Source organism: Somniosus microcephalus, chromosome 7, assembly GCF_052327205.1.
Source record: "Somniosus microcephalus isolate GS21.2 chromosome 7, FLI_Smic_1.0, whole genome shotgun sequence".
NCBI lineage: Eukaryota > Metazoa > Chordata > Chondrichthyes > Squaliformes > Somniosidae > Somniosus > Somniosus microcephalus.
This window is the reverse complement of record NC_140993.1, coordinates 109,493,038-109,512,746: the sequence shown is the minus strand read 5'-3', so window position 1 is coordinate 109,512,746 and position 19,709 is coordinate 109,493,038. Positions and strand designations below refer to the sequence as shown.

General features: G+C 42.0%; 1 protein-coding gene across 2 annotated transcripts in view; it reads left to right on the top strand.

Annotated features, from left to right (window-relative positions):
• Positions 1-790: 790 nt before the first annotated feature.
• adcy8 (adenylate cyclase 8 (brain)) overlaps positions 791-19,709 on the top strand; it is a 162,145-nt gene continuing 143,226 nt past the window's right edge. For both annotated transcript variants that reach the window (XM_085992825.1, XM_085992827.1), the window contains exons 1-4: positions 791-2,191; positions 4,186-4,335; positions 13,156-13,286; positions 13,888-13,999. In XM_085992825.1, the coding sequence (XP_085848951.1) occupies positions 1,334-2,191; positions 4,186-4,335; positions 13,156-13,286; positions 13,888-13,999 (1,251 nt within the window). In that variant the 5' untranslated portion in view covers positions 791-1,333. The remainder of the gene's footprint in view (positions 2,192-4,185; positions 4,336-13,155; positions 13,287-13,887; positions 14,000-19,709) is intronic.

The following is a 19,709-nucleotide window of genomic DNA, read 5'->3' as shown; positions in this document are numbered from 1 at the left end:
GCCCTTGTTTCTAGCTCACACTTCCGTTTTTGTTCACACTCTTTTGTCTTGCGTTTCCATTCTGCCGTCCTCCTTCTCACTCGCTGCTCCTTTTCATTTTTTCTTGTTACATGTCTCAGCTCTGTCCCCGTTCCTTCTCTTTAACCCTTTCTCCATCACTCGTCCTCCCCATTTACCTCCCTAGTGTAATTTAGAATTGCTTCCTCTGGCGATCTTTTGTTATCTCTGATGTCCTCTTTGTCGCAGACTGTGTCCATAACACTCATTCTCTCTTTTTTCACTTTCTTTGTCTCGCTCTCTCATGTTGTTTTCTTGCCTCTCTGATATTTATCTTGCACACATTTGTAAAGTCAGAGCCATGTATTGCATTCCGATGGCTTTCAGTTTTTACCTTTCTCCCCCTCATACTTTAACTTCCAGTGTCTTGGCCACTTTGTCCCCAGCTGTCCCTTTCGCTGTCCCTCTCTTCGAGACCTGTGTCTCCCTGTCTCTATTTATTCGTCTCTCTCTCTCTCTCTGTCACTGTTTCCACCTCTCTTTTACTATCTGTATTTGTCTCAATCGGTTTCTGTCCCATTTCTGTCTGCCTACTTGTCAATTTGTTTCCGTTGATATCTTTGTTTTTGCGTCCCTTTGACTCCCTCTCGCTCGTCAGTCTCTCTCCTGTTTTCTCCCCCCCCCCTCCCCCATGCATATTTGCTGAGAGCAGTTGACGTCAGTACCCCCACCCTCAGCGTTTCTCTGCCAGCCTCAGTACGCGTTTTAATCCATTCCATACCCGGCACTGACACTATCAACAACTCTAATGCCAGCAGCAAGACTGCGAGACTGAGACAAGCAGGGGCCGCTCCACTGCCTCCGCTTGCTCGCTATTCTCAGCACGGGCGCCCAGTGGAGCTGTGGTGCGGTTCTGTGGCTCGCATTCAGCCCCGCGCCCTGTCTCCAGCAGAAAACCACTTAGCTCGGAACACTTTTACCACCCTGTTTACTTAGTGGGATGTCCGGCGCTCTTTCTGACGGGAATCCAGTTACTCTTGTGATCCGCAGACGAGCAGGGTCGAGAACCGGGAAATGAGGCTCGTTCCCCAGACTCGACTTTTCATTAAAGACGGGATGCAAGATCTCCAGGTTAGAAATATTTGGGCTTCCGATTAAAAGATGCGATAATTAATTGAGGGGAAAGCAGCTATCGTGAGTATGGTCATTGGAATCAGGCCTGTGAGGTTTGAGCAGTCGCTGATCTGTGTTGCAAAGTATCCTTGGCTAAATATGGAAGATGAAAGGACGCTCGTGGTAATTTTATAGTGTGTTACTAATAAGGAAATACAAAATCATGGAATTATCTGAAGTTAGATGCTCCAGCGCAAGCGACGAACTCTATACCATTAACAAGACTCCAGGAACGAGACCTAAAAGACTGCTTTGGCAAAATGCGGTTCGGCACATCACCGAACAGAGGTTCATAAACGAACAAACCAGCGCCAAAACCATCTCCTCTTCGGAAGACTCATGGAGTCCCAACAGAAGGAAGCAATCTGCGGGCAAGATGTCCATAAGCGGACACAACAACGGGAGCACCAAAGTGTTCCCTGAGCGCACAAGCAACGATCTGGGCTTCCTGCACCTGGACTGCGCCCCCAGTAATTCCGACTTCTTTCTCAACTGGGGCTACACCTACCGAGGAGTGATCTTCCCAACTCTGAGGAACTCCTTCAAGTCCAGGGATCTGGAGCGACTCTACCAGCGCTACTTCTTGGGTCAGAGGCGCAAGTCGGTGGTAGTGATGAACATCTTGGACGTGCTGACCAAACTGACCGTCCTGATTCTTCACCTAACCTTGGCCGCCACCCCCATGGACCCAGCCAAAGGCATCCTACTGGGATTTTTCACCGGCATCGAGGTGGTTATCTGTGCTTTAGTGGTGGTGAAGAAGGACACGACTTCGCACAGTTATCTGCAGTACAGCGGCCTGGTGACCTGGGTGGTTATGGCCACTCAGGTTCTGGCCACTGGCCTCGGCTACGGACTGTTGGGAGATGGCATCGGTTACGTGCTTTTTACCCTTTTTGCCACTTACAGCATGCTTCCTCTGCCCTTGACCTGGGCGATCTTGGCTGGCTTCCTGACCTCCACTCTCCACGTTGTGGTACAGTTACTCATCCCCCGAGGTGCAATCCCAACCACAAACCAGGTAGCGCACGTACATGTTATACAAGCGGTATGTGGATATACGCTCACAACACGGCATTACATTTCTGACGGGGGGAACTAAGCAAAGCGATTTGCAATGTATATGTAGAATACATGTAGCCAAAAAATGGTTTATTTAGTCTCGGCCGAGCCCATCAATCTGCACCTTTCGCCAGGCATGTTATTTTGTCTTTGTATGTGAGGTATTTATCCAGCTGTGTAATCTGGATATGAAATTAACTGAATCTGTGTTCAGATCCCCCATTCTCTCATCTTTCTACACTTATTGTCATCAGTCTTTGTCCTCACCTTTGTCTGTCTAACCCGGCGCTGATACCTGACTGTTTTATTTATGCCTGATGAATGTTAAGGTAGGTTGGATTTGTTGTCCGGATTCTATCTCCCCGGGACACTGTGTGGTATTTCCTACTACACCCGGTCTGATAGGTTAAAGATGTACCTGCAAATCCTGCTGACCATCAGCGATCGGGAGCATGCCTTTGGCGATGGCATTGCATCATATATATGTCGATAACCAATACACATAAAGTATTTTATTTAAGCACTGATTTTGCGCAGTGGGGGCATGTCACTGCGGTAGCACAGCCTGCCTCACTTCGAGATAAGTTCGCGGGACGGTGGGCTCAGATATCCCAGCCAAAGTTGCTCGGCCAGTAAATGGGATCTTCATTACATTGAATTGCTGACAAACATTCTTCCAAGCAAAAGGAAAACACTATTTTGCTGCATAGTTTCTTTTATGGGGATAGAATAAGGATCTCTCGAAAGCCAACACCCACCTCTCTCGCCCCTTTCCCTTGCGTGTGTCCTTTCACCAGCCCGTGCTTCAAGCCCAGTCTTCAGGCGCAGCCTGTTGATCAGACCGCCGAGGTCAGACTCCCTCTACCGATAGGGCTGTTGCATTTCAAGTCTTCGCGTTTCCTTCAAGCGCGTTAAAAGCCCTAAAAATAGATGTTTATCATCATCAACTCGACGAACAATGTCACGTTCACAAATTAAGCATAAATAAATAAGTATTAAATAAATTAATCAGAAAGATATTTTGTAATGTATTTAAAATACGAAAAAATGTATCTCCCATAACCCATCCAAGGCGCAATATCTTCTCCAGATGTTTAAAGGATGGATTAACCTTTGGAGATTGAATTTAATCGTTATCCCCCAATAATAATCGGCAGTTACTTCTTCCTGTACAGCCAGGATATTTATTTAGCCAATACGCCTAAATCGTGTCAGTAAATAGTTCCGAGACATGCACTCTGCAATGGAGCCCAAGCTTCTGTCGGAGTGTTTGTGTTATTCCCCAGTAACACTCCCCGAGGTGAGGGGTCGGGTGTTACAGAGAGAAGCCGCTTGCAAACATACCTCGCCAGGTCTGATCAGAATAGGATTGCTACCAACTACCCACAGCACAGTAAACCTGTAAATATTCACCAGCTTGTACCTTGAAGTCACTTAAGTCTATCAAAGACTTGACGTTGTGCCACAGTGCGCCCTCACGTTTAATGGGAGCTGAAGACATTGAATATACATTTTCAAATACGTTTCTACATCAGATTTTTTTCCAATTTAACAACAATGTTTGGATAATTGCAACGTTTTAAAGCGAATCTGTAGTATACGATAAATTAGTGGAGGCATTATCTATTAAGATATGTTAATACATTAAGTGTATCCCATCAGTACCAGTGATACTTCTGAGGAAGAGTCTTATATTCGAGACATTAATCTGTCTTTTCTCTTTACAGATGCTGCCTGACTTGCTGTGTATTTTCGGCATGTCGTCCTTTATTTCAGTGCCAGTAATAGTAATGGGAATCAATATTCACCTCACTATAAGTAAAACAGAGCAATATTATTGACCAGCCTTGTAATCTTGTGCTTTGCTGTTATTTTGAGGAAGCGAGACGGCGCCGAAGAAAATTGAAATATTTCTAGGGGAAGAATGAAGTTCTTTGGTTTTTGCCGTTTCAGGTGATAGCCCAGTCGGTGTTGTTCATGTGTATGAACACGGCCGGGATATTTATCAGTTACCTGGCAGACCGAGCTCAGCGCCAGGCGTTCCTGGAAACCAGGAGATGTATAGAAGCCAGACTTCGGCTGGAAACAGAGAATCAGAGACAGGTAAGGGCGGAATCTGAGATACAGGCGCAACTGGCTTAGCCTCTTGCAGACATAACCACAAAATCCAATCCTAATATAATGTCTAACAAATATATTTTAAGAGTTTGCAAGTAGAAACAAATAAAAATGTAAATGTCATTTGCTGCACTACAACAGATTAATTTATATTTTAAGCTCTATGATATCAATTATTAATGCTTTAATTTTAAATTGTGCTGGAGTTCTGTATTTCAAGCAGAAGGAATTCCCAGTCTATAATTTGCAGCATTCAGCACCAGTGATGAATAATTCCATTTGTATTTGAAAAGAGATCCCATATATAGACTGTATTAAAGGACCAGCAGCGAGTAACCCTGTATAATGAAAACTGCCTCGACTTTCTATTCAGTATTAGTACACTCCGATTAACGAACTGACGCTCTGAGAAGCTGACAGATTAATTAACTTCACAATGATTATGATCTAAAGTTACCCGTCAGGGTCTGGACATCATTACAATTTTGACCAAGTCAAAGTTTTGTTTGGTGGCGCTCTTGTCAGCAGTAAATCAAATTGCGAGTTGATGTAACAGATTTTAACCACCCCACCGACCTTTCTGAAACTAAACGGCACCGAATAGTAAGATAGGGACCTACTGAACATGGCACCATGAATGCCAGATTTGATTTGTTAGCAATTTCACAATTACTAAGTGAAGATTAGTTCTGCAATTAGCATTTAATCATATATTCAGAAATACAGTTGACTTTCATTATTAGCTATTATTCAGTAATTATTTGAATAAGTTCATGAGTTTTCACCACTCAAATGGGAAGACTATATATATTACATGTACATCATTTATGTAATCACTACTTCTTGACTTAACTTGCCTTCTCTCCTTGCCTTTTCACTATTAGTGGTGTTCTGTGCATTAGGCCGTTATCATGGTTTCTCAAAAAATATTGGGAGACTGTTTTGTTTGAGTTTCATAAACAAGATTCCTTTAGTAGTGTTGGCAAGCAGTTATCACACAGAATTCTACCATTCAGAATGGAATCTTCCTTTCTGCTGTTACAAAGTTATTATAATCAACCAGTTTCTTCTCAAATCACCTCCAGCTAGTTATAAAGAAACCAAAAATAGGTCTAAAGTGTTATCCCTGTGATTGCAAGAGAGCTGAATGAACTCCCTATCCTTTACTTGGCAGGTGTTCTCAAACTCATTGTGCAATAATCGATCAAGCTACAATAAAAACACTTGGGAATAGACTGTTTATTCTGTTACAGTAGTAATTCCAGATATCAGTTATTCATACTGAGCTCTGACTAAGACCCTGAGCTGACATGTACATGATATCACTAAGATGGTGTTTAAGATATCAGCTAAGTTCAGCCTTTTATTTGACCATTTGGAAATATTGTCACTTTAAAGATAATTTTTCTGAATTTGAAGTCGAACAAATCAAGTTCCTGAAAGCCCAGATGCTGTTTGACTATGGCCTTATGCCACTAGTAGGGAAAACAGCTTTACCAATATTAATAGGTTTTGCATGGTTACTTCTTTAGTAGTAAATTGTTGATTACTTTAATAGCTTAGCACTTCAAGCATGTGGAATGGATCCATTAAATATAACAACATGTATCCAGTAAATACAGTATGTCAGTGATGTATTGAGCTTCCTGGAAACATTTTAACACAATATTTTGCCGTGTAAAAGAAATATAATAGAAAATCTGTTTTTGAAGTGATGCTGGAACAGAATGCAATACTGGTTATGTTAACAAGTGTAGTGTCAGAAACAGTTAACAGTTCATTCTTTCTTAGGTTCAAACTCTCTTTCAAAGCTTTTCAGCACAAAATGACTGATGTATTGAAGGAATACAATCTTTCACAACCTACTGGTGGTGTCTTGATATAATGTCCATCAGGGATTACATGCTGTATGTGTGCATGCATTCTGTGTGTTGTCAATACAATGGAAGTGAAGCAGGAGTTACTGAAGACACTATCTTGTGATCGTATCCCTAAAGCTGTTCCCCTAATTTTTTGTGGTCACTTATCACATTCTATCTCCTTCCTAAATATCAGGAGAAAATATACATGCTGGGATTGTGATCATTTCTAATCAACACACAGTTAATCTGTGTTTTGGAAAGCTTCTTTAACAATGCATCTCTGACCAAGTAATAATAAACAGCCTGCTTTTTTTAAAACATTTTATTTTTGGCCACTTTTTTTTTTACCCCTGTCCTATAACATGAACCGTTTCCTGACTGAAAGGGTAAATAGACAAACTGCTCACAGGCTTCTGCTAATGGCAGCTTTTCAAAGGTGTGTGTGCGGAGCTCAAATATGAAATGTGCTTGACTTCCTGCAAGGATTTGCCAAGTGTGGAATTGTAATCGCAACATCTCCTAAAATTCTGCCACACAGTGTGCTGGAGTACGAATCCTTGTACCATCACATGTCACAAAAACTCAGGGCGAGGATTGTTTCTTTTTTTTGGAGCTGAGATTCTAATTGTGTTTAATTTTTAATTATATTTTATTTAGATATTAGAAACCAGAGATTTTCATCACATCAGTTTCAGCTTGATACAAAGCCAGGTTCCAGTGGTGAAGAGACAACGGGGTATAAATTAGAACATTGAGGTATAAATTCACGTTGGGTGGTAGTGTGTAATGGGCGGTAGTGTATAATGGGCGGTAGTGTATAATGGACGGTAGTGTATAATGGACGGTAGTGTATAATGGGCGGTAGTGTATAATGGGCGGTAGTGTATAATGGGCGATAGTGTATACTGGACGGTAGTGTATAATGGGCGGTAGTGTATAATGGGTAGTAGTGTATAATGGATGGTAGTGTATAATGGACGGTAGTGTATAATGGACGGTAGTGTATAATGGATGGTAGTGTATAATGGATGGTAGTGTATAATGGACGGTAGTTTATAATGGACGGTAGTTTATAATGGGTGGTAGTGTATAATGGGTGGTAGTGTATAATGGACGGTAGTTTATAATGGGCGGTAGTGTATATGGGTGGTAGTGTATAATGGACGGTAGTTTATAATGGGTGGTAGTGTATAATGGGTGGTAGTGTATAATGGACGGTAGTTTATAATGGACGGTAGTGTATAATGGGTGGTAGTGTATAATGGGTGGTAGTGTATAATGGGTGGTAGTGTATAATGGACGGTAGTGTATAATGGGTGGTAGTGTATAATGGACGGTAGTGTATAATGGGCGGTAGTGTATAATGGGTGGTAGCGTATAATGGGTGGTAGCGTATAATGGACGGTAGTGTATAATGGGTGGTAGTGTATAATGGACGGTAGTGTATAATGGATGGTAGTGTATAATGGACGGTAGTGTATAATGGACGGTAGTTTATAATGGGTGGTAGTGTATAATGGGTGGTAGTGTATAATGGACGGTAGTGTATAATGGATGGTAGTGTATAATGGGTGGTAGTGTATAATAGGTGGTAGTGTATAATGGACGGTAGTGTATAATGGGTGGTAGTGTATAATGGACGGTAGTTTATAATGGACGGTAGTGTATAATGGGTGGTAGTGTATAATGGACGGTAGTGTATAATGGACGGTAGTGTATAATGGGCGGTAGTGAATCAGGAGACCATTTCGCACTCCATCCGATTTTCATTTGCACTGAAGTCAATGGAAAAGAAAATCGGCCAGTGTGCAAAATGGGCTGCGATTTCCTATTGCCCGTTTTGCGCGATCACAAGACAAAGTTATACCCCAATGTTCTAATGCATTGTGTAATCCAGTTCCCCCACCACTCCAGTCATTCTGCTTCTAACATCAATTTTTATTCAAACTGATTAAAAAAAATTGTCTATTCTATGAAGTGTTGGGAGGGTGATCATTCTGGAGCACTACTCAAAGGTTGATATTTTCAATTGCAAACTAATGAAAAAAGATGATATGCTGCTACTCATTCACCATTAACATTCGCAGGTAGAAACCTCTTTAAAACTATCTGTAATTTGTGAAGGTCAGATAAAAGGATATCTGTTAACATTTTGTGGTTGAGGAAGTAAATTCACTGATTATATATATTGTGCTTACATATCCTTCTCTCCAATCACGCCAGATATAAATGCATCTCATAAGGTACATCATCACAGCTGTCAGGGTTAATGAGGCATTCTGGTGAATTTATTTTATCTTCAATTAAAATTGCAAAGATATGTAAGGATAAGAATTCTACATTTTTATTAGAGGTACAACTCAGCTTTGCTTCTCATTTAATCTATAATACGGCAAGAATTATTTTGCTGAGTTACAATCAATACTGAGCTTACTTTGAAATGCAAATTCATGTGCATGTTGGTGTATTAAGAACATTATTAATGGGAAACTAAATTTCAGTGGCAAATCCATTCCTTTTGTTATATTATTAAGTAACCTTTTCATTTAGTTATTGTGAATGTTCCTCATCTATTTCTTTTTTCTCCGTTCATAGAAACATAGAAGATAGGAGCAGGAGTAGGCCATTCGGCCCCTCGAGCCTGTTCTGCCATTTAATGAGATCATGGCTGATCATCCAAATTCAGTACCCTGTCCCTGCTTTCTCCCCATATCCCTTGATCCCTTTAGCCTTAAGAAAAATAGCTAACTCCTTCTTGAATATATTTAATGAATTGGCCTCAACTGCCTTCTGTGGCAGAGAATTCCACAGGTTCACCACTCTCTGGGTGACGAAATTCCTCCTCATCTCAGTCCTAAATGGCTTACCCCTTATCCTTAGACTGTGACCCCTGGTTCTGGACTCCCCTGCCATCGTGAACATCCTTCCTGCATCTAGTCTGTCTAGTCCTGTTAGAATTTTATAAGTTTTAATGAGATCCCCTCTCATTCTTCTAAAATCTAGCCAATATAAGCCCAGACGACCCAATCTCTCTTCATACGTCATTCCTGCCATCCCAGGTATCAGTCTGGTGAATCTTCACTGCACTCCCTCCATGGCAAGAACATCCTTCCTCAGATAAGGTGACCAAAACTGCACACAATACTCAAGGTGTGGTCTCACCAAGGCCCTGTACAACTGCAGCAAGACAGCCGTGCTCCTGTAATCGAATCCTCTCGCTATGAAGGCCAACATACTATTTGCCTTCTTAACCACTTGCTGCACCTGCATGCTTACTTCAGCGACTGGTGCACAAGGACACCCAGGTCTCGTTGCACTTCCCCTTCTCCCAATCTATTGCCATTCAGATAATAATCTGTCTTCCTGTTTTTGCCACCAAAGTGGATAATCTCGCATTTATCCACATTATACTGCATCTGCCATGCATCTGCCCAATCACCCAACCTGTCCAAATCATACTGGAGTTTCTCTGCATCCTCCTCACAGCACACATGCCCACCCAGCTTTGTGTCATCTGCAAACTTGGAGATATTACATCTAGTTCCCTCGTCTAGATCATTAATATATATTGTGAATAGCTGGGGTCCTAGCACCGATCCCTGTGGTAACCCACTAGTCACTGCCTGCCACTTGGAAAAAGACCCATTTATTCCAACTCTTTCCCTCCTGTCTGCCAACCAGTTCTCTATTCAAGTCAGTACCTTACCCTCAATCCCATGTGCTTTAACTTTGCATGCTAATTTCTTATGCGGGACCTTATCGAAAGCCTTCTGAAAGTCCAAATACACCACATCCACTGGTTCTCCCTTAACTATTCTGCCAGTTACATCCTCAAAAAATTCCAGTAGATTAGTCAAGCATGATTTACCTTTTGTAAATCCATGTTGACTTTGTCCCATCCTGTCACTGTTTTCCAAGTGCTCTGCTATTACATCTTTTATAATGGACTCTAGCATTTTCCCCACTACCGTTTTCTCTCTACCACCTTTTTTAAATAGTGGGGTTACATTAGCTACCCTCCAATCCATGGGAACTGTTCCAGAGTCTATAGAATTTTGGAAGATGACCAGCAATGCATCTACTATTTCTAGGGCCACTTCCTTAAGTACCCTAGGATGTAGATTATCAGGCCTTCAATCCCATCAATTTCCCTAACACCATTTCCCTACAAATACTGATTTCATTCAGCGCCTCCCTCTCCTTAGATCCTATGTTCCCCGACATCTCTGGGTGGTTATTTGTGCCCTCCTTTGTGAAGCCAGAACCAAAGTATGTATTTAATTGGTCTGCTATTTCTTTGTTCCCCATTATTAATTCCCCTGATTCTGACTGCAAGGGACCTATGCTTGACTTCACCAATCTTTTTCTCTTCACATATCTATAGAAGCTTTTTCAGTCAGTTTTTATGTTCCCTGAAAGCTTACTCTCATACTCTATTTTCCCCCTCTTAATTAATCCCTTTGTGCTCCTTTGCTGAATCCTAAACTGCTCCCAATCCTCAGGTTTGCTGCTTTTTCTGGCCAATTTATATGTCCTCTCCTTGGATCTTATGCTATCCCTAATTTCCCTTGTTAGCCACGGTTGAGTCACCTTTTTTGTTTTATTTTGATGCCAAACAGGGATGAACAAATTCTGTAGTTCATCCATACAATCTTTAAATGTTTGCCATTGCCCATCCACCGTCAACCCTTTAAGTAACATTCCCCAATCCGTCCAAGCCAACTTGCACCTCATACCATCGTAGTTTCCTTTATTTAAATTCAGGACCCTGGTCTCTGAGTCAACTATTTCACTCTCCGTATTAATGAAGTTTTCGATCATATTATGATCGCTCCTCCCCAAGGGGCCTCACACAACAAGATTGCTCATTAATGCTTTCTCATTACAGTCTAAAATGGCCTGATCTCTTGTTGGTTCTTCGACATATTGGTCCAGGAAACCATCCCGTATACACTCTAGGAATTCCTCCTCCACAGTATTGTTACTAATTTGGTTTGCCCAATCTATATGTAGATTAAAGTCATCCATAACTGCTATGCCCTTATTGTACGTGTCTCAAATTTCCCATTTAATGCCATCCTCAACCACAGCATTACTGTTTGGGGGTCTGTGTACAATTCCCACAATGTTTTCCTGCCCCTTGGTATTTCTCAGCTCTACCCATACAGATTCCACATCAGAGCTAATATCCTTCCTTATGATTGTGTTAATCTCCTCTTTAACCAGCAATGCTATCCCACCTCCTTTTCCTTTTTGCCGTCTTTCCTGAATATTGAATACCCCTGGATGTTGAATTCCCAGCCTTGGTCACCCTGGAGCCATGTCTCCGTATTCCCAATTATATCATATCCGTTTACATCTATTTGCGCAGCTAATTTATCCACCTTATGAATGTTCCTCGCATTAGGACACAAAGCCTTCAGGCTTTTTTTTAACACTCTTAAACCTTTTAGAATTATTATTTACTGTGGCCATGTTTGATTTACACCCTTGATTTCTCTGACTGCCACTTTTGCTTTTCTCCTTCCTGTCTTTTGCTTCTATCCTTGCTTTCCTTTCCTCTATCTCCCTGCACAGGTTCCCAACAAGTATACTGTGCTCACTTATTTAGACATCCAAGATTTTCATTACATCTCTTTTTATTTTCTCTTGAGAATGTTAAGTAAGTGACATCGCTGCACGCTTGCAGCTTAGCCCATATTACAGTATTCTCCTTTAGCAATAAAACTCGTAATCAGGGGGAGAGGAATGACCGTGCTGATCTCATATAAGAACTATGAGGCCTAAAATGCATCATTTACAAATAATTCTTGCTAAGAATGTGACAGAATAATGATCCAGGTGTAACCATTCTATGATTCTAGGAGTAGGGTAGGGGAGGCAGAGTGATGGGGATGTGATGAGAGGCACAGCAGGATGAGGTTGAGTGTGGCTTTGTACTAACATTTTGTGATCTAATTAGATAATTGAAATGTTTGTGGCACTGCACCCAAGTCCTCCTGACCACATCCCTGCTTGTGCCCTCCTCTGCAATGTGCAACCAGGCTGCTTTGGTGTCCTGAGGAGGTCACCTCCGGCCATGGGAAGGGAAGAGGACCTCCTTGCGTTCTGTGACTCCCTCCATAAGCATATGGAGGGAGTCATGGGAGAGCCTGGGTGCAGCCGTGCACCTCTGTGCAGTGATTGTCAGTGTTTGCATCACCTCAGTGCTGTAGAATACTGACAGCACAAATGTCAAAATAAAGTTGGCCATGGTCCCTTAAAGGAAACTGGCTGATGACGCGGCATCAAATGACGGCATCAGACCCGCTTCCTCTAATTGGCCGGGAAATGCGCTGGGCGGGCTTAACAAGCCCAATCACGGTAAATTCATTTCAGAGGCCGGGATGTAGACAGCAGTGGGGTCGAGACCCACCACCGATGTAGCCCGCCACGGATCCGCTGAGGTCAGCAAAATCGCGGCCCAGGTGTGGTGTATAATTTGATATCCCCCATCTTACACCATCATCAAACATTACATTACCTCCACTGAGTGGAATTTAAGGGCTTCCCCATAAAGAGAGAGAAAAAAAGACCCTCAATCACAATTATAAGAGCATCTGTGTCCTGCCTGCTGGGAAATACGTAGGCCTGGGATGCCAAAAGAGAGCGAGAGAAATAAACATGTTAAAAAAATATGGGGAAATTGAACAGGGGTCATTACATTGATTATTTTTACAAGAGTATATTGAGTAGAAGAAAAGCTGAATTTAAATCATTGTGTGACAGTTGAAAAGGTATGTCATCCTTTTCAGCCAGAATGAATACTCTTGAAGAGGGCGGAGAAGGTTGTTGTGCATGTATTAACTACATTTCTTCCAAATCTAACAAATCCTCTCTGAATATATTGCCTATAATTGCTAATGATATCCACGTGTGCATGTGTTTTTTTTACATAATTAAGGAGAGGCTGGTTCTTTCAGTCTTGCCACGGTTTGTTGTATTGGAGATGATTAATGACATGTCAAACGTGGAAGATGAACATTTACAGCACCAGTTTCATAAAATCTACATACATCGCTATGAAAATGTGAGGTAAGAACTCTATTTGCTATTAGTAGCTTTGTTTGATAAAAAAACAATCTTGCCCAAAGAGGTCAAGTCTTCCATCCAGGATTCTAACCAACAGTTTTTCTTTATTTTCCTTTTTAAAATGATCCTGCATATTAGTTACAAAGGAGTTAAAATGCATTGAAAATGGTCAGACTCTTTTAATATCTGACTATCATGTTAGTGAGGCTTGCATGACTTGCATGGTCCTTTAGATTTTAAACTTGCTTAAACAGCTAGTAAAGTAGGCCTGTCACCATTGCTGGCTGGCAGTGAGGAATGGAAATGGTTGGCCTTCGTCCTGAACATTTAAATTATGCAATCCATGATAAAGAGTACAGTCCCAATTGCTCTCCCAGCTGCATGTTCACAGCAGTAGAGATAGAAAGCTCCAAAAATATGAGAGATGCAAATTTTGAAATGGAAGCAAATTTTGAAATGGACCTCCAAGAGAACTGAAAAGCTGCCTGGTGGTAACAAAATGTGAATAAAATAACTTAAACTGACTGTATTAATCATTGAAATGTAGCTATCCTATTTACCGAACAAAGAAATATTAATGCAATATTTTCTATATTTTATTTAGCATTCTCTTTGCAGACGTGAAAGGTTTTACCAACCTTTCTACAACCCTGTCTGCACAGGAACTGGTGAGGATGCTGAATGAACTGTTTGCAAGATTTGATCGACTTGCACATGTAAGTTGAATTAAGCATAAATGCAGTGGATGGATTTGATATGAAAAATCTGGTGCTACATTGAGTTCAAAGAGAATCTTGAAGGTTTAAGTCCACCATTGTGTTTTGCTAGATGCAATAAACTAAATTCTGAATATTGTTTCAACACACGTATCTTTCATTTTTATTTCTTTTGTCTTCAATTTGTTACAGTTTTCTCTTAATTGATAGATAGTTTAAAATGATAGATGCTGTGAAAGTTCAATAAATTGTGCTGCTTTGTAAATTCACTGAGCATGCTTACATGCCTCTGTTGCTTGATAGTAATACACAACTCACTGTGATAATTAAATGTAACAAGGAAGTCATGTCCCCAATGTGCTTGGATTTCTTGCACACATTTGATAGAAATGAAAAAGTTCCATTTACTGTACTAATAATGTTACAAAAAACTGATGCGCTCTTATTTATCATTTCAGAGCCTGAGAATAAAGAATATGGAGGCAATTTTCAACTAACAGCTGCCTATTTCTCACCTAAAAAACAGGTGGCTAGCAGTTGAAAACTGGGGGAGCACCTAGGCTGCCCCATTGATGTCTAAGGTCCACCTGATGCAATTTTCAGGTGGGCCTATAAATGGGCATGCAACCTACATGCCCACCTGAAACAGGTGTAAGGCTGCTTAAATATGTAAATTAGGGCCCTGATTGTAATTTTCAGGTACAAATTGGTCTAGCGCATGCTGCATACATCAGCTGCACCCCCCCTCCAGCTCTCTCACCCTCACCCTCACCCCCAACCACAAACCTCCTCCTCCCCCCCCCCCCCCACCCCCTCCACAGACCTGACCTGCCAGCTGGCTCTCTCTGGGAGCCATTCAATTTGCCGTCCTCCCCAGATATGGTTCTGGCTTCCCAACGCCAGCTTTGGGCAGGTGGCATGACCATTTCATGCTAGTTTTGGGTGGAGGTCAAATTCCCCAGCCCCCCATATGTCCAAATATTTAATATACACTATATTGGACATATCACTTTAAGAGATGAAAAGAAAAATAATGACTGCTGGAAATCTGAAACAAAAATAGAAAATGCTGAAAATGCACAGTACGTTCATCAACACCTGAAAGGAGAAGACAGATAAATATTTTGAGTATAACTTTTATGGCGACTATGCTGATGTGTATTTCCAGCATTTTCTGTTTTTGTTTCTGTTTTAATGTTCATTATTAATGGCTTTATAAATTCTCCCATTTTAGTATTTTGGGATATGATGCAACAATTATAGCATGAATCCCAAAGGATTAATGAAATGCAGTGGAAATTACTTCCGCAAGGGAGGAAATCTGAGCATCAGTATCTGACTTCATCAAGTGTATGTGTATTTTAAGGTATCAATAGCTGAATATCAAGTATGCTTGGCTCAGTGATAACACTTTTGTCTCTCAGTTCAAGCCTCACTGCAAGAATTGAGTGTGTAATCTAGGCTGATACTTCAGTGCAGTACAGAGGGTGTACTGTATTTTCAGAGATGCTGCCTTCCAGATGAGATATTAAACCCATCTGCCTGTTTAGTTGGACATCAAATATCCCATGGCACTATTCAAAGAAGAGCAGGGGATTTCTCCTGGTAACCTGGCCAAAATGTATCCTCGAACCAACACCACCTGTTATTTACCTCATTGCTGTTTGTGGGTTCCTGCTGTGAGCAAGGCTAACATGTTTGCCTACTTAACAACAATGACTACACTTCAGAAACAGTTAATTGGCAGAGGAGTGCTTTGGAACATCCCGAGGACAGGAAAGGTGCAATAAAAATGGAACTTCTTTCTTTCTATGTGGCACCTGCGTACTTTGGAGCATCACTACCTGAGTACATGAGGTGTTTGTGAAGTCTTGACCATCCTCCCACTAAACTTCAGCTCATCCAAAATTTTGCTGCCCGTATCCTAACTCGCACCAAGTCTCATTCACCCATCACCCATGTGCTCAGTGACCTACATTGGCTCCCGGTCCGATAACGCCTCGAATTAAAAATTCTTATCCTTATGTTCAAATCCCTCCATGACCTCGCCTCACCCCACCTCTGTTACCTCCAGCCCTACAAAATGCCGAGATCGCGGCGCTCCTCTAATTCTGGCCTCTTGCGCATCCCCGATTTCCATTGCTCCACCATTGGCGACCATGCCTTCAGCTACCTAGGCCCTAAGTTCTGGAATTCCCCCCTAAAACTCTCCACCTCTCCTCCTTCAAGACGCTCCTTAAAACCTACCTCTGTGACCAACCTGTCCTAATATCTCTTTATGTGGCTCGGCATCAAATTTTGTTTGATAATGCTCCTGTTAAGTGTCTTGGGATGTTTTCTATAATAAAGGTGCCATATAAATACATGTTGTTGTGTTTTGGGCATTGATATTTGAGCTGATGAAGTAGGTGTGTCTTCAGGTTCAGTGTACCGCCACTTTCACATTGATGCTAAATGGTTTCAAATGCTCATTGATGTAAAACTGGCAAAATAATCCTACTCCAGAATACACTAAAATGAAATGGGACGAGACTCTCTCAGGGAAGCCATCTCTTTTCGTTTGAGCGTGGCAGAATGTGAAGTGAAGCTGTGTTCAAAAAGGTGCTCAGACAATCTGTTGGACTTCCTTGGCACTTTCTAAACTAACTGTCGAGTCTTTTGACTGTTAGGAGAAAGCGAATGCGTCTGCCTGCATTCTCAATACATGCCAAGGACAGAGAATTGTACCTCCATGCAAGCATGTGTGTGCAGAGTTCTCTTATGGTGGGTAGAATGTAATACACAGCCCGCAGTATAACACGGTATAACTCTTGCAGCTATGCTTTTCTCTACAGCTACTGGTTCTTTTAGGTTTGATGAGGGTCGTGCGGTTGATGTTGTACATATGGACTTTCAAAAAGGCGTTTCATAAAGTACCACATTATAGACTTGTTGCAACATTGAAGCCATGGGATTAAAGGCTGCATGGATACAAAAGTGGCTAAGGGACAGAAAGCAGAGAATTGTGGTGAACGGTTGTTTTTCAGACAGGAGGGAAGTATGCATGGGACCACTGCTCTTTTTGATATATATTAATGACTTGGACATTACAGGGCATAATTTCAAAGTTTGCAGATGACATGAAACTCAGGAATGTAGTAAACTGTGAGGAGGATAGTATTAGATTTCAGGAGGACATGGACAAACTGGTGAAATGGGCAGATGAAATTTAATGCAGAGAAGTGTGAAGTGATTTATTTTGGTAGGAAGAATGAGGAGAGGCAATATAAACTAAATGGTACAATTTTAAAGGGAGTGCAGGAATAGAGAGAGCTGGGGATGTATATACACAAACCTTTGAAGGTGGCAGGACAAGTTGAGAAGGCTGTTAAAAAAGCATACAAGATCCTTAACTTTATAAATAGACATTGTGTGGAGATGCCGGAGTTGGACTGGGGTGGACAAATGTAAGAAGTCACACAACACCAGGTTATAGTCCAACAGTTTTATTTGAAATCACAAGCTTTTGGAGCGCTGCTCCTTCGTCAGGTGAAGTGGAGAGATGCATAAAGACACAGCTTATATAGTCAGAGAATAATGCCAGACGATTACAGGTAATCTTTCTAACTGCTATTTGTCGCACCTCGGCAGAGAGATAATCACAGCAATCAAAGGTGTGAATGGTGTCCAAACAGGTTAGTCAGGAAAACATTACATCAAAGAACAATGAGGTGGGGTCACAAGGGGTCAAATGTTGCAGATGCTGGGGTCTGTATGAAAAACAAAAAACAGACCGAAAAACATTTTTTTTGCTGGAAATCACAGCAGATCCAGCCGCATCTGTGTAGAGAGAACAAGCCAATGACGACTTGAGTCTGGGTGACCCTACGTCAGGTGGGGTTACATGTAGCGTGACATGAACCCAAGATCGCGGTTGAGGCTGTCCTCATGAGTGCGGAACTTGGCTATCAGTTTCTGCGCGACGATTTTGCGTTGTCGTGTGTCTCGAAGGCCGCCGCGCACCAATCGCCAGGCAGGAGTGTTCCCTCCCAGTCAGGGAACACTTCAGCAGTCAAGGACATTCAGCCTCCGATCTTCAGGTAAGCATTCTCCAAGGCGGCCTTCGAGACACACGACAACGCAAAATCGTCGAGCAGAAACTGATAGCCAAGTTCCGCACTCATGAGGACGGCCTCAACCGCGATCTTGGGTTCATGTCATGCTACATGTAACCCCACCTGACGTAGGGTCACCCAGACTCGAGTCGTCGTTGGCTTGTTCTCTCTACACAGATGCGGTCGGACCTGCTGTGATTTCCAGCAAAAAAAAGTTTTTCGGTCTGTTTTTTGTTTTTCATACAGACCCCAGCATCTGCAACATTTGACCCCTTGTGACCCCACCTCATTGTTCTTTGATGTAATGTTTTCCTGACTAACCTGTTTGGACACCATTCACACCTTTGATCGCTGTGATTATCTCTCTGCCGAGGTGTGATAAATAGTAGTTAGAAAGATTACCTGTAATCGTCTGGCATTATTCTCTGACTATATAAGCTGTGTCTTTATGCATCTCTCCACTTCACCTGACGAAGGAGCAGCACTCCGAAAGCTTGTGATTTCAAATAAAACTGTTGGACTATAACCTGGTGTTGTGTGACTTCTTACATTTATAAATAGAGGAATAGAGTAGAAAAGCAAGAAAGTTATGCTAAACCTTTATAAAACACTGGTTAGGCCCCAGCTGGAGTATTGTATCCAATTCTGGGCACCACAGTTTAGGAAGGATGTCAAGGCCTTAGAAAGGGTGCAAAGGAGATTTACTAGAATGGTACCAGGAATTAAAGACTTCAGCTACGTGGAGAGACTAGAGAAACATAGAAACATAGAAGATAGGAGCAGGAGTAGGCCATTCAGCCCCTCGAGCCTGCTCTGCCATTCAATGCGATCATGGTTGATCATCCAAACTCAGTACCCTGTGACGTAATAAAACTCACTATGCACTTGGTTTCAGCATAAAGCAAGGCTTTAATCAACTTATTTCAGAACATGGAAGTCTAGTTGTATCCACTAGCTCCCTTGTCTTTACAAAATGTCCCAGGCAAGCTGGGGCCAATGCCCGAGTATTTATACTCCTTGGACGGCGCCACCAGCTGGCCATCCAGTGTTATTGCATAGGTAGTTTCTCGATGATGAGATTTATGACACCCTGTCCCTGCTTTCTCCCCATATCCCTTGATCCCTTTAGCCTTAAGAAATATATCCAACTCCTTCTTGAATATATTTAATGAATTGGCCTCTACTGCCTTCTGTGGTAGAGAATTCCACAGGTTCACCACTCTCTGGGTGAAGAAATTCCTCCTCATTTCTGTCCTAAAAGGCCTACCCCTTATCCTTAGACTGTGACCCCTGGTTCTTGATTCCCCGACCATCGGGAACATCCTCCCTGCATCTAGTCTGTCCAGTCCTGTCAGAATTTTATAAGTTTCAATGAGATCCCCCCTTATTCTTCTAAACTCCAGCGAGTACAAGCCCAATCGACCCAATCTCTCCTCCTACGTCATTCCTGCCATCCCAGGTATCAGCCTGGTGAATCTTCGCTGAACTCCTTCCATGGCAAGAATATCCTTCCTCAGATAAGGCGACCAAAACTGCACACAATACTCAAGGTGTGGTCTCACCAAGGCCCTGTACAACTGCAGCAAGACATCCTTGATCCTGTACTCAAACCCTCT